The sequence below is a fragment of the Protopterus annectens genome, chromosome 11.part0 (assembly GCF_019279795.1).
Source record: "Protopterus annectens isolate FY-2018-M chromosome 11.part0, PAN1.0, whole genome shotgun sequence".
Taxonomy (NCBI): Eukaryota; Metazoa; Chordata; order Ceratodontiformes; family Protopteridae; genus Protopterus; species Protopterus annectens.
In genome coordinates, this window is record NC_056745.1 from 331,943,823 (window position 1) to 331,969,196 (window position 25,374).

At 42.3% G+C, this 25,374-nt stretch overlaps 1 protein-coding gene across 2 annotated transcripts in view; it reads left to right on the forward strand.

Annotated features, from left to right (window-relative positions):
• Window positions 1-25,374, forward strand: part of SLC41A2 (solute carrier family 41 member 2) — a 1,208,246-nt gene that overhangs the window by 415,335 nt on the left and 767,537 nt on the right. For both annotated transcript variants that reach the window (XM_044087830.1, XM_044087831.1), the window contains exon 3: window positions 13,342-13,449. In XM_044087830.1, coding sequence (XP_043943765.1) covers window positions 13,342-13,449 — 108 coding nt within the window. The remainder of the gene's footprint in view (window positions 1-13,341; window positions 13,450-25,374) is intronic.

Genomic DNA, 25,374 nt, shown 5'->3' on the forward strand with positions numbered 1-25,374 from the left:
CAAGTGCCGGTCGGCTAACTCCTGAAATTTTCGTTTTCGAGTTTCAAAACCGAAGTCTTCAACTAAAAGCTAAGTACCCCGTTGGGGAAACTTTTTCTTGCTCCTTACCGATGTCAGTAAAAGTTAATAATTGCTAATACCTCATAAGGATTTTCATTTGTATTGTATTCCTTGCCTAGGCCCTGATCATAACGTACCTTGCTGTCAGTTTTGTGCTAGATTTAATCAATGCACTATTAAACGTCGGTACATTTTTGCTTCTAAATATTTTGACTCGCGATTTAACTATCCAGAAATGATGTCGGTTAGGAATCAGACTACCGGAATACCTAAAAAAAAACTCAAAGAAAGACAGAGACAGGCCGTCGCGGTCCAAAACTGACGACGCTTCTCCTAAGCCAGTCACTAGTTCGCCGGTATTCAGTGGGTGCTTTTGCAGGCCCTGATGCCCGCTACTTTTGATTCGCAGGCTTCTACTGAGACCCATTCGGAGTCCGATATGCCGCAAGATACTTTAAGTATTGAACTTGCGGATGTCTCTTCCTTAGATGGGTCTGGATCCGCTGTGCAGGCACGGCTTCTGAAGGTGTTTTCCAGCTTATAGATTTGTATATTAAACCAACGCCATCTTCAAAACTAAGGCCAAAATCTACTTCTGTGTCTAAAAAACTGATGCTTGGGCCACATGTGCAGGCCCCTATGCCTAAAAAACAAATGATCAAAATGGCTGAAGGTTTAATTACCTTGATCAGGGGTAGACAACACTCTCCTGCTAAGAGGCCTAGGCAAGACATTGATTATGAATCAGGATTCTATTTCTTCTGATTCTTCTACTGAACAGGATTTATCTATACGTACTTATGAGGACTCTGATGCAGAAGATTCCATTCCTTCTGCTTCTCCCCCTGAGGATTTCTTTTTTGGGGAAACTTTACATACCTTAACAGAACATTTCCACTGGGAAAGACAGGATTTTTTCTGAGTCTAAAAAGAGACTTAGAGATTTTCTTCTTCTTCCTCAGCATAGGCCTTTGGCTATACCTCCTATTCTAGACATTGTTGATGTTTTTTCAGAATCTAGTATGACTGCTGATTCTCTGCCTCCGGCTCCTAGTAAGCCAGACAGATATTACAGGGTTCCTGGCTACCACAAATTCCTTTTCAAAAATCCTACTGCTGATCCTGAAACCATTTCTCAGGGTCCCAAGGGCATTAAGGCCTCTACTGCTAAAATCCTACCCCTTCTGATAGAGATTCCAGGGCGCTGGATAGATGGGGTAAGAAGGTTTACACTTCTGCAACCTTGGCAATCAGGTCTTTAAACTGTCAATTTCATATGCTTAAATATCAACAGCATATTATAGGACTACTTAAACAGAAAATGATGTTAATTTCTGACTGTGTGGAAAATAAAGATTTACAGGATTTATTACATTCAGCTGAACAAGTTGGAAAACATAATTTGCAATGTGGTTTTGATTCCTTGGAGGCCTCTTGCAGGGCTGCTGTAACTGGATCTGTGCTAAGAAGGCATGCTTAGCTCAAAGAGCAAACTCTGCCTGATCATGTTAAAGCAAAATTGTTGGATGCTCCTTTACAACAGGACAGTCTCTCTTTGGTAATAAGGCTGAAGAAGGGTTAAAGATGGAAGATAAAGCTAAATCTATGCAAACTGTGAAAGATTTCTTACAAGTGCAACCTCCAAGATTTAGTAGGCACTTGCCTACTAAGAACTGGTCCTTTCCAGTCCATTTTGAGAGCCATTCAAGCCAAATCCAGACATTCCAAAGGCTCCAGGTTTCAGTCACAAGGAACTTTTAGAACAAAACAATGGGATGCCTCCACCACCAAATCTGGAAACAACAAGGCACCTCCCAATGGTAAACAGTCTCAATGACTTCCTCTATAATCACTAAGCACTTACCTTTTAGCTGCCCCTTTTGGGGGAAAACTGGCACTTCATGCATGAAACTGGCAACTTATTACCCAGGACAAATGGGTTTTAAATATAGTATCCCAGGGATACAGATTTCATTTCCACACTTTGCCAATCCCAAACGGATGGCCAGATCTGCCCCTAAATCAGTGAGCAGAGTCCCAGAAACAAGTTCTGTCCCTCATGAACATGGGGGCTATTCAACCAGTACCAGAAGAGGAAAAGGGAAAAGGTTTCTATTCAAGACTTTTCCTGGGACCCAGAAAAGACAAATCATGGCGTCCAGTTCTGGACTTATCCACTCTAAACACATTTCTGGACATTCCAAAATTCAAGATTCTGACTCTTCAATAGTTACTACCTATGCTAGGCAAAGATGCCTTGTTGGTGACTCTAGACTTAAAAGAGGCTTACCGGCATATCCCAATCAGGGAATCTTGCAGTAGATACCTCCACTTCAAAGCAGGCTACTTGCATTACCAGTTCGATGCACTGCCCTTTGGCTTATCTACTGCGCCCAGGGTCTTCACAAAGTGCCTGGCTCCAGTAATTGCATTTTGCAGGCAAAGAAATATTCAACTGTATCCATACCTGGACGATTGTCTAATTCAGGCAGAAAACAAGAACATTCTTCTAAAGCATGTGGTGTTTCTAAAACGGGTTCTAACTTGTCTAGGGTACACCATAAACGAAAAGAAATCACAATTGGTACCCTCTCAAAAAATCACATTCCTGGGTGCAAGCTTGAATACAACTGCCCAGATGACTTACCTTACACCAGAAAAGCAAATTCAATTGGTGACTTGCTTGAAACAGGTGACCACAAAAACCCTGCTGTCTGCAAGACAAATTTTGCAAGCCTTGGAGTTCATGGCCTCCTGCATTTTTCTAATTCCATATGCAAGACTGCATATGAGGAAACTTTTGTGGTACTTAAAAAGTTTATGGAGTCAACATTGTCACAGCCTGGAAACAATGATTCCTATCATACCTTGTCTGCAACTAGAGTTCCTATGGTGGGCAGAGGCCAGCTACCAAAACAAGGGACTGCCATTCACTCCACCCTCTGCCACCCAAACCCTAACTACAGATGCATCAGACTATGCTTGGGGGCTCATCTGGCAGGAAAGTGCATTCAGGGCAAATGGAGCCCAAATCAAATGCATCTACATATCAATCAGAGATGCTAGCTGTACAGAATGCACTTGACAGCATTCAAAGACTACCTTCATCCAGTACAACTAATGATTAAGACAGACAACACCGCAGTTATGTGGTACATAAACGAGCAGGGGGGTACACATTCCTACCCCCTGTGCAGATTAGCCATGGCATTGTGGAACACGGCCTTGACCTACCAAATACAACTACAAGCTCAATTCCTGCCAGGAAAACAAAATACTCTGGCAGACGAACTAAGCAGAAATCTTATGGACCCACATGAATGGAAACTGGAACCACAAGTTTTCAACATGTTGACACGCAAATGGGGGAGTCCAGACATAGATCTTTTTGCCTCACCCCAGAACTATCAGTTGGACAAATTCTGCACAAGAATTCTTTACAAAAAAGCTTGGAGAAAGTGGATGCTCTATCAGTTTATGCTTTTCCCCCTCTGCCTCTGCTCTCCAAAGTTCTATTAAAAGTCAGACAGGACAAACCAAAAATAATTCTGATTGCTCCAGACTGGCCTCGCCAACACTGGTACCCACTCACTCCTGCGCAATGTGTCACACCTTCCTCCGTGGCACCTGCCTCAGACACCTTACCCACTGTCTCAGCAGAACTTCCAAATTCTGCACACTCTGCTCCAAACTTTGAATCTTGCAGCGTGGCTAATCACCTAATTTCACCCTTGGCATCCCTCAGCAAACCTGTGATGGATGTCATTTTGGAGGCTAGAAGGCCTAGTACTAGAAATTCTTATGCTGAGAAATGGAAAAGACTCTGTGCCTGGGACCATCACAAGGAATAAGCACAGCAATGCCCAGTATTCCTCAGATTCTGCAATACTTAACTGTGATGCTTCACAAGGGCCTATCTTTTTCTTCCATAAAAATCCATGCCTCTGCCAATTCAGCTCATTACAACACAGAACCTCCCCTCTTCTCTCATCCTCTGCTAAAGCAGTATCTCAGAGTTGACAAAAATGTAAGACCTCCCAGGAGAGAGCCAACTCCTGCATGGGACCTCAATTTTGTTTTGGAAAAACTCACTCTCCCTCCTTTTGAGCCAGCTGCTACTACAGACCTAAATTTTCTCTCCTGGAAAACGGCTTTCCTTTTAGCAGTCACTTCAGCTAGAAGGATTTCAGAATTACAGGCTCTTTTGGCAGTGGAGCCTTTCATTATTTTTTATCCGGACAGGGTGTCTCTCAGGACCAATCCATCTTTCATGCCTAAGGTGGTATCCAGTGTGGCTCTTAATCAGACCATTCATCTGCCAACTTTCTTTCCCAATCCACAGAACAAGGGTGAGCGGATTCTGCATTCATCGGATGTACACAGACAACTTAGATTCTACTTAAACAGGACAAAATCTCTAAGAAAATCTGACCAACTATTGGTGGCATTTGCTGCAGGGGCAGAGGGAAAGGCTATTTCAATGCAGACTATTTCCAAATGGATAAGCCATTGTATTCGTTTCTGCTATATGCACCATGGTAAACCTATCCTCCAAGGGGATCAGATCTCATTTCACCAGGGCTGCATCTACTTCTGCAGCCTTTCTCAAAGGGGTTCCTACCAGAGACATTCTAGAAGCTGCTACCTGGAGCTCAGTTCATATGTTCACCAAACATTACCATTTAGCTCTGTTCTCTAAATCCAGGGCTGGCATTGCCACTGCTGTCTTGCAGGGCCTTATAGCTGCTCCTAATGCTGTATAAATCCATCCTCCCAACCATAGCTTTGGGATTCTACCCAAACGTAATGACTGCAACAGTGAAACACGAAGAACATAGTACAGTTGTGTACCCTTACCATAAATGTAGATGTTCGAGTGTATTCAGTGTTCCAGCCCCCTGTTTTTCTCTTACTATACCTCTCCTTTCTTTTACTATGCTTAAAATGCTGATACACTTGTAATAGGTGACTCTATCGTCAGGCACACTGACGTCCCGCTCACCAGGCTGAACAAGGAGAAGGTCATGGTGAGCTGCCACATAACACAAGCACTCAGGTCACTCCAAGGCAATTACAAATATGACTCTGCCATTGTCCATGCTGGTGTGAATGACCTGAGACGTACCTCCCTGGACTACATGAAAAGAGACATAGAGGAGCTCTCTGAGCATGTAGCCCAGGCCGGTATGACCCTGACCTTGAGTAGCATCTTACCCTCACCAAGAATGATGCCACAAGATGAAGACAAGGTGATCAATTTCAACAGTTGGCTTAAGTATTGGTGTCATTCAAAGGGGATCCAATGCCTGTCAGCCTGGGATGACATGCTCGACAAGCCACAATGCTTTGCTAGGGACGGCTTGCACCTGTCACCCCTGGGCTTTCGGATATTGGCAAAGGCTCTTGCTTCCCCCATAGTGCCTTTTTTAGGCAAGGCTCAAACAAACCCACCTCCATAGGTATCACAAGGGATAAGAAACTAAGAGTAATGCTACTCAACGCCAGAAGTCTAAACCTCAAGATGCACGCACTCGAAACTCTCCTTAGCATGGAGAACATCGATATCTGTGCAGTAACAGAAACCTGGTTCAAGGCTCCCGAGAGTACGCCAGCACTACCAGGTTATACCTCATACCATGCTTTTCAGCCCCAAATCTTGGACCGAACCACAAAAGGAGGAGGAGTATCAATATTCGTCAAAGATACCCACACCTCCAGGTTGGTGGTACAGCACGAAGCATCAGAGACTATCCATGTGCAACTAACGGTGGGTAAAACTGCCTTCCAGTTTATAGCCTGCTACAGAACAACCTCCCAAACCCAGGAACCCCACTCGGCCTTCCTGAGAACACTGGACAATATGAAGGTCTCTCCAAACACCATTATATTGGGCAACTTCAACTATCCAAACATAGACTGGGAGCATTACTCTAGTTCCAACACCCTAGCCCAAAGGTTCCTAGAATTTATAAACTCAAATGCTATGGAACAACTTGTTACCACTCCCACAAGAGGGGAAAACATACTGGACCTGATCATCAAGAACATGGGGACTCTATGCTCCAGACTAGAAGTGTATCCCTCACTGGTAAGATCAGACCATAAACTAATCTCACTGAATATTCACATCCTGACCCCACCCCCTGCCCAGAAAGCCACAGTGAAAAACTTCTCTAAAGCAAATTTCACACTTCTCAAAACCGAGGTGGAATCCTTCAAAGCCCCCGAGCTTGTGGAAAATACGGCCCAGACCACAGAATCCTTTATAAACGCATTCTATGAACACCTTCAGGAATGCATGGATCATGCAATCGCAAATAAAACCAAGACCCAATCCTCCAAAGGCAGACGTCCTGTCTGGTGGACCCCAGCCATAAACAAACTATACAATAGAAGGAAGAAGCTACTATATGATAGAGCAAAATCCCAAAAAGGGAAGGCATCTCTGATCAGTATTAGCAAAAAACTACGGGCACTCATAAAATCATCTAAGGCCAGCTTTGAGAGAAAAATTGCACAGGACACTAAGGATAATCACAAGGCTTTCTTTAGTTATGTTAGGAACCTGGGTGGAAATTCCCAGATATGCTCAGAATTAGTCCAAAATTACAAAAAATACATCGAACCCACAGACATTGCCAACATCCTAGCTGACAGGTTCAGCGCAAACTCCCCCCCCCCACCAAAAGGGCAAATATCTATCCCAGCAGAGTGCTGCCCCCCTGACATCTCAGATGCTCAGGTAAGAGCCGCCCTCTCCAAAGCAAAAAACACAGTATCAGTGGGACCAGACGGTGTCCCGGGCTGCGTCCTACATGAACTCCAAGAAGAGCTAAACCCAAACATAAAACTACTGTTCAATCTCCGCCTTACTACAGGATATGTACCCAAAGAGTGGCATACAGCAACAGTGGTCCCTCTCCACAAAGGTGGTGCCTCAACGGATCCTGGAAACTATCGCCCCATAAGCCTGACTAGCTTGGTCTGCAAAGCTATGGAAAGGATCATCATGGACCTCATAAATAAAGATATTGGGGACCTGCAGACGCTGGATCCTACCCAGTTCGGCTTTGTTAAGGGCAGATCCTGCCCCTTAAACCTGGTGGATTTCTTTGAAACAGTCACCAAGGCCATTGATGAGGGGAAGGTGGTCCACACAGCCTACCTAGACCTCGTAAAAGCCTTCGATACAATACCCCACTCGGGCATTATAGATAAGCTCACCAGCTTAAATATAAACCCCTATGTCACTAGATGGGTTGCAAACTGGCTCATGGACAGAACCCACATGGTTAGAATTGCTGGAGCCATGTCAGACTCCAAACCAGTTACAAGTGGCGTCCCACAAGGCTCAGTCCTGGGACCTCTCTTGTTCGGTATATATTTCTCGGAGGTACAGGCGAACACGGAAGGACTGTGGCTGACCAAGTTCGCAGATGACTGCAAACTGGGTGCCATAATCGACTCCCCAGCCGACACAAGCATCCTCCAAAAGGGCCTCATAGAAACAGACAATTGGTGCCAGAGCCATGGCCTCAAGCTAAACGCCAAAAAGTGTATAGTCATCCCCTTTGGCAAAAACAAAGTGCCCACAAATTACCACATAGGTGGTAATCCATTAAGTACAGAAGAAGTAATTAGCGACCTGGGGACCCAAGTTGATAGCAATCTCTCATTTGACAACCACGTGGCCAAAGTGGTTAGAAAAACATTTTATATAGCCCACCTAATCATGAAGGGATTCACATCTAGATCAGGGGAGGTCATCGTGCCTCTTTACTCATCCCTCATCAGGCCCATAATTGAGTACAATGCCCCTTTTGGGATGTACCTTACCAGACACCTGCAGTAACTGGAAAGACCCCAAAAGTACCTCACCAAGAGGATCAAAGGGCTCAAACAGATGCCATATGCTGCCCGGTTAAAGAAACTCCAGCTCTACTCAGTGGCATACCGCCTGCTCAGAGGTGATCTGTGCCTGACGTATAAAGCCTTTTCCAACCCGGAATTAATGGATATGCTGCACCTCAGAAATTTCAAATCCTATCGAGCTACGCGCTGAAGAGACTTGAACCTCAGCACTGAAATAAATAGGACATGCTGGAGGGACAGATTCATAACCCAGAGGCTCCCTTCACTCTGGAATAAAATCCCAGTCCAGGTTAGGCAGAGTCCCTCATTGACTCTCTTCAAGAGGAATCTTGATGAGTGAATGGGAGATCATAGGTTTACCCCTGGTATCACTTCTTTGTCACTGTTAGAGGCACAGTATACTAACCTCGAAAAAGGGCATAACAAAATTAATTTAAAATGGGTGGCCAAACACACTCGGACTAGGCTTATAAATGCCCTAGGTCAGATAGCCTAGTATGAACCTATGAACCTATAAAAGTCTTTTGTTAATCAGTCCGACTGAGAGCAACATGCCAGCTGATTACCCAAATGTAATGACTGCAACAGTGAATACACTCTAAAATGTACATTTATGTTAAGTGTACACAACTGTACTTTTCCCTTTATTCCAAAATTACTTCAGAAGGCCAAGATAAGCAAAACCACAGTCATCCTGATCTTGACCATGCTAAGTTTGGTTTCCTGTTTGGCCTCATCTGTTGGACGGGGCTCTCCTCTCTGTCTTTTCCAAGAAACTCCAGTCTCATCTCTTGTCTCACCTATACCATCTCTTCATGATGCTAACTTCTTGGTTTCTTCAATTGTAGTTATGGTCGGGGACCTGGCAAAATTTCAAGCCCCATAAAGGCTGTGAACACTTTTGCCTATGCAGAACTGTTCACAGAAACCCTGTACAAACATGTTAATAGCGTCATAGAGGCAGCTGTACCCACCAGGAAGAAGTACAGAACTAACTCAAAAAATAAGTCACCCTGGTGGAATCACAAAATTAGTCAGTTATATAACAGGAGGAAGACAATCATGGCAAAAAATTAGGAGGTGCAGCACCCAGCAGGATAAAAGCACTCATCAAACTAAACAAGCAACTCGGAGAACAAATAAATCTACCAAAGCCAAATCTGAGGTAAGTTTGGCCTCCTGGTCCAAGGACATCCACAAAGCATTCTTTAGCTATGTCCGCAACCTCAAAGGCAATACACAATTGTGTGCAGAGCTCATTGTAAGTGGAGCCACCTATATTGAACCAGAAGATATAGCATACCACCTGGCTGATAAATTCAACTCCAACTTTACTCCTCAACCTTCCGTCAGGAAATATCATCAAATATAACTCCCCCTACTGTCACTAGGGAACAGGTCCTTAATGCTCTCGCTAAGGCCAAGAACACTGCATTACTGGGCCCAAACAGTAATCCAAGCTGCCTTCTAAATAGCATGAACCATGACCTATCAGGGCCTCTGGAATTACTATTAACTGTAGCCTCCAAACCGGCTTCGTGCCTCACGAATGGAGAAATGCAACAGTCATCTCTCTGCCCAAAGGTGGGCCATCTATAGACCCTGGAAACTACAGACCCATAAGTCACAGTAGTCTTTATATGTAAAACCATGGAAAGAATTATAATGGAGATGATCAATAGTGATGCAGTAAACCTCCAGACACTGGACCCCACCCAGTTTGGTTTTATCAAGGGCAGATCATGTCTACTCAACCTGGTAGACTTCTTTGAGAAGGTCACCAAAGCAGTGGAGGAGGGCAGAATTGTTCACACTGCCTACCTTGACCTGGCCAAGGCATTTGACAGAATACCCCACTCATGCATTGTTGACAAACTCAAGAGGTTAGGAACAAATCCGTATGTCACCCGGTGGATAGCCAACTGGCTCACAGACAGGAGCCAGGAAGTTAGAATTGGGGTGTCCACCTCTACAAAGAGGCCAGTCCCAAGTGTAGTCCCACAGGGATCAGTCCTTGGACTGCTCCTTTTTGGCATTTACTTCTCAGAAGTCAAGGCCAATGTCACTGGTCTCTGGCTAACTAAATTTGCAGATGATTGCAAATTAGGCGCTGTCATTGAATCTCGCACTAACACAAATGTTCTCCAGGAGAGGCTGACACAGACAAACAACTGGTGTCAGAGCCATGAACTAAAACTAAATGTCAAGAAATGCATAATAGTATCCTTTGGGAAGTCATCCATCCCTGGTAACTGTCATATTGACAACACGCCCCTTAGAGTTGACCCAGTAGTCTGGGATGTAGGGACACGCATAGATAGTAATCTAGCCTTTGATCATCATGTGTCTATACTGGTGAGGAACTCATTCTATGTTGCTCAATTTATAAACAAAGGTATGGCATCTAAGTCCATGGAAGTCATTGTTCTACTGCATTCGACATTCATCAGACGTATCATTGAGTACAATGTCCCATTTGGTATATACCTAACCAGGCATAGCCAACAACTGGAACGTCCACAGAGGTTCCTCACTAAAAGAATACAGGGCATAAGTAATATGTCTAAGGCAGACTGCCTCAAGGCCCTATCTCTGTATTCTGTCTCTTACAGGCTTTTGATGGGAGATCTGTGCCTGGCATACAGGGCATTGTTAGACCCCACTCTGATGAACCTCCTGCATGTCCACAAAACAAACAGCACCGGACTTAAACCTTGCTTGTGATATAAATAGGACCTGCTGGAGAGATAGGTAGGTATGTATCCCAGAGACTACCCCGTTTATGGAACAGGCTCCCCATCCATGTGGAGCAGAGTTCCTCCCTAACCCAATTCAAGTGCATTTTGGACAATTGGATGGGAAACCGGAAATTCATCCCTGGTTTGGCATGTGTGTCTCTAATGGACACAGGTAACCTGTAAATGGTTCATCTCCCACGTCCATGCTTACACTTATCTAGGGTATTAGAAATTGTCAGAGATTTGGGATGCCTGGCTAAGCTTAAAAAGACCCTTGTGGTCGTTAGCCCAGTAAACACCTGGGAACATGACTGGGTTGGTCCACATTGTAACTTCCGTTTAGAGACTAAGAACAAGAAAATCTTTCAATTGTAAATGGGCTTATATCGTGACATGAACCACAGCAAGAGGATTACATCCATTTACAGATCCTATGTCCAGTGTTTTAGAATGTCTTTCTCAGATTTTCAGTTCAGAGTTAAATATGGCATTTGTTAAAGTTCGTCCAGCAGCAACTACACGTTTTCCTTCAGAATGCAATTTTTGCTTCTCTGGTCTCTCTTAAGTTGTGCAAAACGTACTTGAGAGATCAGCATATTTTTATTGCATTCCCCCTTTTTAAGTCTCCTGTTTCTTTGTTGAAGTTTATTTCACAGAAACTAATGCTTTATCCATTTTGAACCATCTTCTGCGGACTTAGTTTCTCTTTCTTGATAGCTATTGTGTCTTTCGGCTTATCCCGGTCAGGGGTCACCACAGCGGAACTTCAGTCCGCTAATGTTTGGTAGTGGATTTTTACATGCTGAGTTACCAGCCCTGACACACAATCTTCAATGAAGGCACTCCCATTCACGCATGCCTCCACACACAAGACGCTCTAGTTGAGAATCGAACGTGACAATGTCTTGCTGTGAGGCGACAACGCCACTGCAGCTATTACTTTGCAAGAAACCTTGCGTGTTGATCTACAATATATCCCTTTTCAAAAGGATAGAATGTTGCTATGTATCAATCCTTCGTTCGTTCTTGGCCAAAGTCACAGCAAAGTTTAGTATGTGATAATCAAATGACTTTTCAGTATTTTTCCTGAGTTATTCCATTTGACATGAATACCTGTTGCATTGTTTGGAGATTTCAGATTTTCTTTGTACAGAGCAAAAATTATGAGGAAGGGTCCTCAGCTTTTTGTGACCTTCACTTCAGATAAATTTGGTCAAAAGTTTTCAAAGATACACTCTTTCCAGTTCATCAGATTTTGTTATCAAAAATACAACAAATCCTTAATTCAGGCTGTCAGTGCTTGTATTACTAGATCCATAGCTACATTGAAAGACTTTTTGAAAAACGTTTCATTAGATATTTGCACAGCTGTGTTTATATGGACATCACTGAATATGTTTGCCAGGTATTATAAACAGGATTTCTTCAGGTCAAAGTGGGCCTTTGGAAGTTCTATAATACAGAATATTGTTTTTTTTCTTGATGAGCTACCCATAAGTATTGGCTTGGGACTCTCTCCCCTAATAGAAAATCAGCCATCAGAGTTAACATACTTATCTTGGTAATATATCTGCTTTGTCAGTTTTAATTCCAGCACTGTTTTTACTCCCTACACTGTTTTCTTTGGGTAGTCTTGACCCCTTTCTTAGTTTGCTCTAACATATGGGCTTCTGAGATCTGGAGAAGGAAGCATTTGGATCTTACCATTATGGTTAATAAGTGGGTGGGCTAAAGTAGTCTATGAAAGTTTTATGAACCAAGTTAAGTACCTACTGCTCTTAATCCTACAGATGACAGAGCTGAAACTGCCAATGCAGATTATCATATCAGTAAGTTTGCAACTTTTTAATTTTTAATTAATAGTTGAGCTACATTTTTGTGAAATTTTATGTTTAGCTTGTTTATTATATTTTATTGAGAAGTAGATGTAGCTTGGTTTGTTTACTTTTGACAGGATTATGTAATCAACCAATATTTTTGGAAGATTTAATAATCCTATACATATGTCTGTAAAAGTTATACCTCTTAGCAGCTATGTAATTTATTTCACACCTTTTTGGGAGTCCATTGTTTGCACGGTGAGAAGAAATACAGGCACGTGCGCGCACAGACACACACACACACACACACATATATATATATATATATATATATATATATATATATATAGATGTATGTAGATGTATGTGTGTGTGTGTGTATATGTATATATACATATATATATATATATATATATATATATATATATATATATATATAGACAGAGAGAGAGAGAGATGTGTGTGTGTGCATATATATATGTATATGTGTGTATATATATATATATATATATATATATATATAGATATATATATATATATATATATATATATATATATATATATGATATATATATATATATATATATATATATATATATATATATATATATATGTATATATGTATGTATGTATAGGTGTGTATGTAGCATTGTTTGATATATTCCTCATTTTGGTGCTGGGTCTATTTAGTTTGTTCTTTGTGATATTAGACTTTGAATCACTGTTTGGTCTGTATCCTCACACACTATACTTAAAAAATAGGTAGTTTTCACCAGGTGTATTTTGCTGTGTTTGGTAATTAAAGTTGACTACTTGGTTCCTTTGTTTATACATTTCTCTTTGTTTTATAGCACTGGGATGTATTTAAAAATGTCACAGAAGTTTTCATCTTGGTTCCGGCACTACTTGGTCTCAAAGGAAATTTGGAAATGACACTGGCATCCAGACTGTCTACTGCTGTAAGCAACATTTGAGTTTATTATATAAATTTATATAAGGTTGTTCATTGATTGTCTAATGTTACTCTGGATTCAGAAGATTAAAGAAAGAACAATGTATTACTTTGTGTTTTGGGAACAAAAGAACAAAGTAAAAAAAGTTTTAAAACCACAAATTTAGTAGTCTGTTTTAGTAAACATGAAGAGATGCTTGCATAGTAACAGTGCAGCTAATTCAAAACATAGCAAGTAGTGATACCTGCTAAGTAAATAAAGGGCCTAGCAAAATGAACATAGTTTTCCCTAACATGGATAACAGTTCTGTAAAGTGTTTATTATCGTTTAACTTGTATAGCTGAATAGTAAATAAATATTAAGCCTTTGACACATTGACTGAAAGGTCATCGTTACTTAGTCGCTGCTGTCTTTTGGATGGTCTCCAAAAGAAAAAATTGCATTTGCAGATTGGTATCTAAAAGAGTCCTGGGCGATTTTAAACAAACTTATGAGCTAGAGGGAGAAAGGACTCCTGATGCTGTAGCCTAAATAAGAAAGTCACAAATATCTGCCTTTTTCTGTAATGGAAGCCATTTGGTGTGTTACAGTGGTGTAGTGGCCTCGTATCTCGATGCATAAGCCTCCATGTAATGTTACAAAAGGCTTTTAGATTAGAAGCAATCTTCCCTGAGTTATTTGTCGTCAGGAGTGACATTAGAATGCCTTTACCATTTGCACTTTTGGCATCTGAGTCTAACCTCCGAAAGATTTTCAACACCAGAGAATATTGAGTTTAGCTTTCTTTTTTTCCCACTTATAGTTTAATGCAAGTTTTGAGTCAAGTTGTAGTCTTAAATACCAGAATAAAAGTACCAAAAGTGTATGTTTGCCTTGGTTGACTGCCAAATTTCTAGCTAGCTGGAACATTATTCACTGCAATAGCTGTACCAAAGATTTGACTTTCTACTCATGAGGTGTAACTGCCTGTCCTTGAATCAGCTACAGAAAGAATCTAGGTCAGCTTTAAGGTATCTTCATTTTTTTGAATGATGTATGCAATAGGTAAATGAGAAGTCATCTGTGTATGAAACTGGATGCTGGTTGTGAAGATCCTAAACAAGAAAGTTAATATAACTTAAAGAAAATAATAAAGGGCTGTGGTTCAAGCATGTGGAACACCCTTAATGACAGTCTGAGGAAGAGAAGATGAATCTTGTTTAACCATGATTTCTTGTGAAGACTACCCTTTCTTCCTTTTTTGTCATTACTGATTTTGGTAGTTGTATCCTTTGGAAAAATGTGAAAATGGAAAATATCTTGGTATTTTCGGAGAAAATGTATTTTCTTACCTTGTTTTAAATGCTGCAGAAAACCAATGTAATGTATTTGAATTACATTAGTTTCATGCAAAAACAACATAAACAACCAGAACTGTGAGCAATTGGTTCTCTGTTTTGCTGATGAAATGAAAATAACTGTTGTGTAATTGACTGAGGGCGTGGTTTGTCCTGTAAAATCTCATGCTGCAGTAAAAAAAAATCCCACTTTGAGCACCTGAAAACGTACCTTGGGAGAGAAGTTAAATTTGGTCAGTGACTCAAGAAGGTAAGTCATGATTCACTATGCGACATGCCTCAAGAAAGCAAAAACGTGTTTTAAAAAAGGCATGGTTAACTCTGCCACATCTCTTAACACAAATAAAAAGTGTTAATTTAACAAGGCTGGAATCCTTAGCCAAAGTGCCTTAGAGAATCCATATACCTTTCATAGTACTCCCTTCTGTAACAAAATATTGTTTAAAGTGAGTTGGAAGATCATATAAATCAGGATAGTGGGCCACTTTTTGGTATACCACTTTTCCTTGATTTTCATTATAGGTGACTTTACTAAAATAAGTCTAAGATCTGGAGTGGAGATTGGTGAGCTAAACTGTAAGCTTTCAAAGTGAAGGAAAACAGTCTTTTTGCAGATGGAAAGATGTATATAACCAGAGACAAAAGCTTATAAGTGGAATTCTTGCATATGTTTGGGAACTGTATTGGCAAATTCAGTGATCCACATTCTGATGACTCCTGTAGAAATGTAAGCACTTAAAAAATTGTAAGCACTTGATATTTGTTAATGTGTCCGGGAGGAAAAAGCAGCTGATGGCTCAAAGGGAAGTGAGTGGAAAGAGGAGCGAAGTGAAATAAGTAAATAAATGTGAGCATGGAAGGTTTCTTCTGAATGATGAATACCAAAAGCTTTTTTTGTGGGGGGGGACCAGTGATTCAGTGATATTTAACTTCCATTTAGGGTAAATTCTCTTCAAATAATTCTTGGATTAAAGAATTGAAAACTTCTATATCCTTTTTTAGCGAAGCCTCTTACCAGAAGGTACTACTGGCTTAAAACTGGATCCTTTTTCATTTTCCTGTGGTCCTTGACTTTATTCATTCCAGATTTAAGCAATTGGCGAAATTCAGAAGTTATCAAGGCTTCAAGGTTATTTTTTTTTCTCTTCTTGTCACCAGCAAAAAATGTTTATTCTGAATAGCAGATAAGGTGTCACATAGACATGTGCAGTTATTGCTTAAACTGTCGCTTCTTTCAGTAGCTATAGGTTCTAACAGTAGTAAATTGATATTTCAACCAACTTCAGCTCTAAAAAAGAATGTAATAGGAGGTATTTTAATTTCTTTCATGAAATATCATTAGAAGGCTTTAGGTAATAATCAGTAATGTCTGGTAGTGTATCAGGTGATAAATTTTACTTTGAGTCTTTGTGACGAGAAGATCTAAGAGTATATGATTTCCAAGTAGAATGTTTGGCCTAATAACATTCTTAACCTTTTGATAATGATCTGTTTCAGTGCATTTCTTATTTACTCCTTTGATTAAATTAATGGTCATTCTGACCCTTTTCATACACAACCTGGGCTACAAGAGCAAGAGTAGGACAACAGTAAATGCAGTGCATATGGACATTTTAGAGTAGCCAGTCAACTGGTACATTTTGGGTAGGTGTGAGGAAACTGGAGCACTTGGAGAAAACCCATGAAACTTGTGAGGACATGCAAATTCTACACCAACCGTGACCACAGGTCAGGCTAGAACACCAGACCCTGGAGCAGTGTTTAATGTTAATATTCTGCTGAGGAAAGGAAATTAATACAAGCCCGGAAAAGGCAGCTGTATGGCAGTGAGGGATGGAGCTATGACTATGCTTCAGCTGGTCTGGCTTCAGTGAGCAGCTGAGATACAGTGTAAGAACTAGAGGTGGGGGAGCAGTGGGGATGAGCATCTTGCACCTTCTTGCCCATGTAGAAGGGAGAATGTTTGTCTTGCTTTACAGTAGTGCCCTATGAGAGTGCTTTCCATATTTACAGGAGCTCTGGAGTATGGGCCTAGCCAGTGGAGTACATACAGTAAAACTGAGCATCAGAGGTCTGCAGATGCATGCCCCTGCACTGGGCTTGGTATAGTAGGCAGTACAGGATGCGTGATATTTTTGATTTTCAGTTGGGAGGGGTGGGGTGGCTTTTGGAGCTTTCATATAATCGTACCAATCCACAGGTAAATGACTGGGTCCAAAAAGTTTGATAAAGAAAACAATCTCAAACCACGAAGTGTAAGAACATTTTATTTTTATTTAAAATAAAGAAAGATAAATCTTTCTTAATCCATTCACATTCTGTAGAGGAGGCTAGGGGTGGAAGGTAGACATAGGTTATGTGTACTTTACTAATGCTTATTGTTTGTTGACATTTCAATTCCAAGCCAGTTGTAAGACCTCTTCATTTCACTGAGAAGCACCTGTGATTTTTGGGTACATTTTGAAGTGTGGTTTGAAGATGATTATATAGCAACCTCCTACCATTGTCCTGCTGAAAATCCCAAACAGTCCACTTATAACCCAAAAGACAAACGAGTAAAGGTCAGAAATTGAGATTTCAACCAAGTTTCAGATAGTTGCATCTTGATGCTGAGTTAATTTGACTTGTTTATGCTTCCAGTGTTGAGATCAAACATAATGCAATGATCAAATGTGGTGCAAAGATGTTGCAGTAGTACATTGTAATCAAAACCCCCTTGACCACTGTCTGCCAGTCAATATCATCAACACATAGAAACAGTTTCCTTAGGAACTGGTGAGCAGTAACTTATTTGCATAGAGAGCAGTAGTCACCTAAGTTTTTTTTTCTCCTTATAAAATTATTAGGCAGAGACTGGGTGTTGAGTCAGTAGAGTTTAAATAGAGAGATAGGGAGAGACGCTCCTGCACACACACACACACACACACACACACACACACACACACACACACACACACACACACACACACACACACACACACACACACACACACACACACACACACACACACACACACACAGACAAAAAGGTCTACAAGAGAATTAAGGGTTCTTGATCATTTTTACAGTTATTATGACAACAGAGTTGTTTAAAGGAGAACTGGTTGGAGAAGGATTAGATGCAATGAGAAATCAAAGTGGTTCACAAAATAACAAATGCAGATGATAAAAGACCTGTTCATTACATAAAAAAATGTGACTGTCAGTGGTAAGTCGGTGTGAGAGGAACATTTCATGTAAGCATTAGGGACCAGTATTAAACAGTATGATAGACTGTATAGTAATTAGTCTAAACATTCCAAAAATATCTTGTAATTATCTGTGTATTTAAGCATGTTAAATAATAAATATGTTACATGGAATATCCAACACACTGGAGTTTGCTGCACGTGTTGGCAAATGAAGTGCTTGAATATTGCAGCTGAAAGTTAGAAGACATGGGTCCCAAAGTTTTGCTTGTTGATATGACTTAACATTTAAATGGCCAAAACTGAAATGGTGACTGAATGTGGCAATTGCTAAATTCAGTTAAAGTGTTTTTTTTTTTGAGGTGAGAGGCCCACAGCTGTATCCATAACATTGGGGTGATGCCCCTCATCTCTAACTATTCTAATTCTGAGCTTGCAGGTTTTGAGGAAAAAAGAACTAGTTGCCCAGCAGTATTTCTCAGTCATGTAAAATTGCATGATTTCATTATGATCAGAAGATCATGGGGTGTAGTTTCAGATCTTGAGGGGTTTCCCTTGCTGAATTAACTGCTTATTTTAATTTTATTAGATAGTTTATTAAGTGTTTTATCCATTTTGTATGATGTGCATATGCATCCACACATAATGGGTTGTTCATGTGTTTTTCCTGATGCAGTATGTTAATTTAGTTCAGGTTATGCTGAGATTTATCTAAGCTCTTGTCTACAAACTGGTGACAAGATTGGGATGCCCTTTCAGGTTGAAGGCAAATTTTTAGAACGATAATAGTAACTGATCCTCTTCGTCCTGCCCATACGATTCAGCTGATGGCTCCTTGAGATGCTTGCCAGACTCAACCAAATCTTTTTTCCTGTTGCATTGGATGACTGCTTTTAAAATGCATATAGGCATTTGAACATGTTGCTTTCCTGTAAATGGCAGGTAATTCTATTTGTGTGTGTGATCTTGATATGTTTCATCAAAAAATGTATGCCATTCCAGAAAACACATGATTTTACTTGAGAAAATCTGTTGTAGTTTCCAGAAATTCAAAAAAAGTATTTCATTTCTACAGCTGCTTCTGACCATATAATAAAAGTATCACCCAGATAACGTAAATATAAATCTGATATTGTTAATCCTCGTTCATTCCTTACTCATGGGTATCGGTTCCGTGCTTGGAACCAAGCCGGCCATTTTCCAAGCTCGCATCAACTTCAAACTCGTGAGCTAAACTCTTACCCACAACCCCCATCTCCCTGTTACCCCAGATTTCGTTTGCCTCATTGCCATCCGGTCGTGCCAAGTTACTTCTCTTGAGCAAAGTACAGACGATTGTTGTTTAATTGCTTTACAAATTACTTTTCTGTCAGAAAAGTTGATATTTTATTGTCTCTTGCCCTTTCGCATCTAGTGTTCATAATTTCCACAGGTTTTTTTCGGATTTTTACGTACCCTTTTTTACCGCAAGGTAATTTCTCTTTACCATTGATGGAAACCTTTCCCTTTCTCTTTTCATACCTTCGGGTACTCTCTTGTACCATTGTTGGTACTTTTCTATTAGTTAATATGGCAGATAAAAAAGGTAGTCCGGGGTTTAAGCGGTGTTCTGATTGTGGGCACAAACTGCCTACTTCTGATGCACACTCTTTATGTGTTTATTGTTTTGGGCGCTTCCCATTTATCTGTGGAACCTCCTTGTACTATTTGTGAGAACTTTTCTAATAGAACTTTGTTAGAAAGGAAAAATAAGCTGATACTGAAGGGACTTTTAAAATCTCCCTTTTCAGAGGCTATTTCTGGGTCAGAGGTCTCGACCCCTCCTAAAGCCCATAAGAAAATGGATGTTTCTACTAAGGCTAAATCCTTGCCTTCATCCCCAGCTGGGGACTCTCACCAACCAAAATCTAAAAAGGCTAAAATTTCAGCTCTTGTCAGCCCCAGTGCTTTCGGTGCCCAGACCTTTGGCACCGAGGCCTTCGGCTCCATTAGTGATTTTGGCACCATCCTTCCCTGTCTGCGGTTCCCTTTATGGATCTCACTAAGGAACCGCAGTTGCCTTTGTGGCAGGAAAGTTTTGCTACGACCCAGGATGTCAGCTGTGACACGCATAGCTTGCTGCTCCACAGCCATCCAGGGACTCCGAGTCGGCAGGCTGAGCCACTTAGGGGAGGAGTGCCCCCTGTCCTAGACATACACTTCTCTCTGGGTGGACCAGCCTTCCAACTGATGGAGAAGGCTTTTGCTGCTGCTGGCGATACCGGACTGTCTATACCTCCACCCTTCTCTGGTACACTGGTTTCACAAGTTGCACCTAGCGGACACCGGGTGCAAGGGCCTCAGGACATATTCCCCTCAGGAATCCCCTTTTCTGTTGTCTTCCCCAGCTTCTCCCACTGAAGAGGTCCACCAGAAATGTTTGTGTAAGAGGAAGCACATGGACCCTCACCGAAGACACAGATTTCAGTGAGGGGGAAGGATCTCCTCGGTCATCCTCTGAGGTATCCTTTGGCGATATCCTTGAAATCCTGAAACAGAGAGGTGACTGGCAGCCCTCTAATCCGACCTCTGAGGAATCAGTGTTCCTGCAGGCTTTTTGTGCCTGGCCCCCTACCGCTTGGGTTATTCCACCTGCCGATGAACTTGTCAAGTTCATCATACAGCATGCTTGGAAGCCCCCTCATACTGTTGAAGCTATTCCCCGGAGGTCAGATAAGATCTTGTCCCCTCCTACTTCAGATCCCCATTGGTCCAAAGGTCTTCCTGTACATGCTTTGGTGATGGCGGCTGCAACAAAAAAGGATCTGGCAGAAGAAGAAAGCCAGACTGTCCATCCGCCTAACGATGAGTCCTGGGCCCTGGACAGAATAGGGAAGCGCACCTTTGCTTCAGCGACCTTTGCTATCAGGTCTCTGAATTATATGGCACATTTTACCAGGCTTCAAAGGGATCTGGTTTCTGAGCTTTCTGAAACCTTGGCTAGTGCAGTGTCTGATGAGGTCCATGACAAAGTGGCCTCTCAGCTGGCCACCATTGAGTCTATATCTAACTCCTCTATGCGATTGTTATCTCACGCATCAGAAGGAGCAGCTAGAGCTGCGGGTTCAGCTGCGGTCTTGAGACGACACGCCTGGATGCGCTTGTGCAACTTCGCGGACCCTTTTAAGTCTTCCTTTCTTAATGCTCCCATTGAGCCCACTTGTTGTTTGGGCCCAAAGTTAAAAGCACACTGGCCAGATGTGAACAAGATGGTAAGACCCTTTCTGCCATAGGTGTCTGTTATTCTTCCCCTCAACGTGCTTTCTCCTGAAACCAAAAGAGTGGGAAGATATGGTTCAAGAAATCTCAGGTTCCTTTCCGTGACACACAGGCTGAGTTCTCCCCTAGGGGAAGATGGGGAAACTCACAGGGAAGACGCTCCTTTTGGGGTAGAGGGGGACTGCATAACCAGGGTTCCAGGGATTCTTTCCCTGGTCAGTCCTACCAGTGCTCCTGAAGAGTGGCCCAAATCCTTTCCTCTGGAGATGGTTGGGGGACATTTTTCCTTGTGCCCTTCTGCCTGGCTAACCATCACCACCGATTCTTGGGTACAAAGGATCATAACCAGAGGTTATCATATCCCCTTCGATCTTTGTCCCGTCCCTTCAAAAAATCTTCCCGACGTTCCACCCAGTCAAAGGGAAGAAGCAGCACTAGAGATAGAAAAGCTAAGAAAAAGAGTCATCCAAATAGTCCCTCCAGACCAGATAGGATCCGGATTCTACTCTACTATTTTTGGTGCCAAAGAAAACTGGGGACCGGAGACCAATTTTGGATCTCAGTGTATTGAACAAGTTTGTGGGAGTACAAAAATTCCAGATGGTCACTTTACAGTCTATCCTCCTGCTTTTGGAAAAAGACGATTGGATGTGCTCTATAGATCTTCAAGATGTGTACTACCACATAAAGGTGGACAGGCCCTCAAGAAGATTTCTGCGCTTCCGTGCGGGAGCCAGTCACTACCAGTTCAGAGTACTGCCTTTCGGACTCTCTACAGCCCCCAGAGTGTTCACAAAGTGCATGGCAGTTGTCACAGCTCACTTGCGACTTCAAAGATTCCAGGTGTTTCCGTACCTAGACGACTGGCTCATTTCCACCCTCACCAGACATCTACTGGAAAAAGCCTTGGAATACTCTCTCCTCGCTGCTCAAAGGCTAGGCATAACCATAAACTGGCAGAAATCCAATCTCACCCCATCTCAATTGACAGAATTCATAGGGGTTATCTTGGACACAAAAAACTGCAGAGCTGCTGTTCAGAGCACAGAATTTTAAGGATAAAGCAACAGCTAATTCCAATCCTTTCAAAGGAAAAATCCACGGCTCACTCGGTTTTACAGCTGTTGGGTTCCATGGCAGCCTCCATCACCATTGTTCCCGTGGTCAGGTTTCACATGAAGCTTCTACAGTGGCTACTGCTCATCCAATGGTATCCCTTTCAGCATCCTTTTTCAGCCATGATTCGAGTAACCCACAGGTGCAAACAGGATTTAAATTGGTGGATGACACAGAATCTGTCACAATGGTCTCACCCCTTTTCCCCCCAGCAAGCCAAAGCCACAGTAACCACGGACGCCTCCCTGATGGGGTGGGGGGGCTATGTCAGGGACAGACAGTCCAAGGCACTTGGTCCCAACTGGAAGCCCATCTGCATATTAATGTTCTCGAGCTGAGAGCGGTGCTTCTGGTGTTGCAAGCATTCCATCCCCTGCTGCTGTCTGGGACAATTGCGATTCAATCAGACAACATGGCGGTGGTCTGGTACATCAACAAGTAAGGTGGAACCAAATCTTAACCCCTTTGTCAAGAGGCCATGAGGATATGGCAATGGCTGATGGCTACCAACCGTTTTCTTCTAGCAATACACATTCCTTGGAGTTCCAACGTGTTAGCAGACAAACTCAGCAGGTGCATTCTTCAACCTCACGAGTGGCCCCTGAATCCCTTGATAGCAGCGGAGATCTTCCATCTCTGGGGCCATCCTTGCTGCAACCTCTTTCCATCCCCGACCAACTACAACTGCAGCAACTACTTCGCCCTGATTCCCCGTCCGGGACAGTCACCCAGGGATGCTCTAGTACACGATTGGCCCTCGGGTCTTCTCTATGCATTTCTGCCCTTTCCTCTCATTCCCCAATTTCTGAAGAAAGCCCGGCGGTTGAAGAGCAAGGTAATCCTCATTGCACCATATTGTCCTTAGCAGATTTGGTTCCCATTCCTTTGGCCTCACCTACTAGATCGACCATGGATTCTCCATCCAATCCCGGAGTTGATCTCGCACCCACAAAACCTGATTCATCCCAGTCTGAACAGCCTGAAGCTCACAGCTTGGCTACTCCAGTTCCCTTGATTGCCAGGCAGAATGATCTTTCTTTACCAGTGCGTGATATTCTCATTGCCTCTCATAAGTCTTCCACTAGAATTACTTATCTGAACAAGTGGAAAAGATTTACCTTTTGGCTGAAAGATAAACAAGTAGGCCCTTTTCAGCACCAGTGTTGATAATACTAGACTATCTGGCCAACCTGTTTCAATTGGTTCTATCAGCCTCTACCATTAGAGTTCATTTGGCTGCAATTTCTAATTTTCATGAGTGTCCAAGATTACTGTCTTATGTCCCATAAATTGTGCAAGACCTTCATAAAAGGTGTGAATCATCTGAAGCCACCTTTTAGAGAACCTATTCAACCATGGGATTTATCATTAGTTCTACAAGCTCTGACAATGGCACCTTTCGAACCAGCCTCTTCTTGCGACCTCAAGTATTTGTCATGGAAAACTTTGTTTTTGGTCGCTATTACTTCTGCCAGACATATTTCTGAACTTCAAGCTTTATGCATCAAGAGTCCATACTTGATTTTTCATAGAGATAGAGTGTCTCTGAGAACTAATCCATTATTTCTCCCTAAAGTGATCTCTGAAATGTCCATTAATCAAGCCATTGAATTGCCAGTTTTCTTTTCCAACCATTCAAACAGAGGAGAGTATTGCCTACATACCCTAGATATACACAGGCAAATCCGTTTTTACTTAAAACAGGACTAAACCCTTTCGTAAATCTAACCAGTTATTTTTGGCTTTTTCTGGATCTAGATTAGGGTCTGCTGTTGCTAAGGTCACATTAGCTAGATGGTTGAAGGACTGTGTGTCCTTTATTTACACACAACGTAATATCTCGTTGCCTACTACCATGAAAGCTCATTCAACAAGGTCGGTGGCAACTTCTGCTGCCTTTCATGCCAGAGCTTCTTTACATGACATCTGTGCAGCTGCAACTTGGGCCACGGCTCATAGCTTCATCAATCATTACAAATTGGATTTGGCCTCCAAGAGCATCTTTCGGTTCTATAGTGCTCATGAATGTCCTTCCATAAGAGCCTTCCAGGAATAGAGGTATCTGGGGACTCCGTCCCATGCGTCAGGAATGAATGAGGATTAACAATATCAGATAAAGTAGATGTTCATTGTGCTATGCTGCTGCAGTCATCACACTTGGGTTATCCTGCCGTCAGGCGGTCCCGCAGTCGGCCTGAATTCCAAAGCCTTGGTCCGGCGTCTGTTGTCGTCGCTTCTGCCCCGTCAGTGCGGCAGGGGTATAAAAGAGGCAGCCGACGCCCATTTCTTCAGTCTTTCTTGCTGTGCGGTGCCCGAAGCAGAAGCAGTTCGCAAGTGCTGGTCGGCCAGCTCCTGAGATTTTCGAACAGAATTTCAGCCGAAGTCTTCTATAAAGCTAAGTACCCCGTTGGGGAAACTTTTCTTGCCTCAGACCGATGTCAGACAAAGTTAATAACTGTATTTCTTGTGGGAAGCAAATACCTCATAAGGATTTTCATTCTTACTGTATTCCTTGCCTAGGCCCAGACCACGACGTTTCTGGTTGTCGGTTTTGCGCTAGGTTCAATAAATGCACTATTAAGCGTCGGACTGATACTGCCCGGCATTATTTTGGCAGAAAATTCAACTACATTATGTCGTCGGAACCTCCAACTACGGCTATGTTTAAAAAACGCAAAGACAAAGACCGGCAGCCTAGACCTAGACCAGATACCGAGGTCTCGGTTAGGCCTACCGCCGGATCTTCGGTACTCAGTGAGGTGCCTACGCAGTCCCTGACTACCGCAGATTTAGAAAATACAACTACCTCTCAGTCAAAATCTACCGGGCCACTGGAGCCGGTTCCTCCTCAACTCGCGGACGCCAGCCCTGGCGGCAATCCGGAAATTATGGACAGGCCTTCGGTTTCAGAAGGCGTCTTTAAACCGACGACTTTTTCCGTTAAGTCATACGCCAAGCTTCCAAAGGTTAAGAAACCGGGTCCACAGACTCCCATACAGGCCCCATGCCTAAAAAACAGATGCTCAAAATGG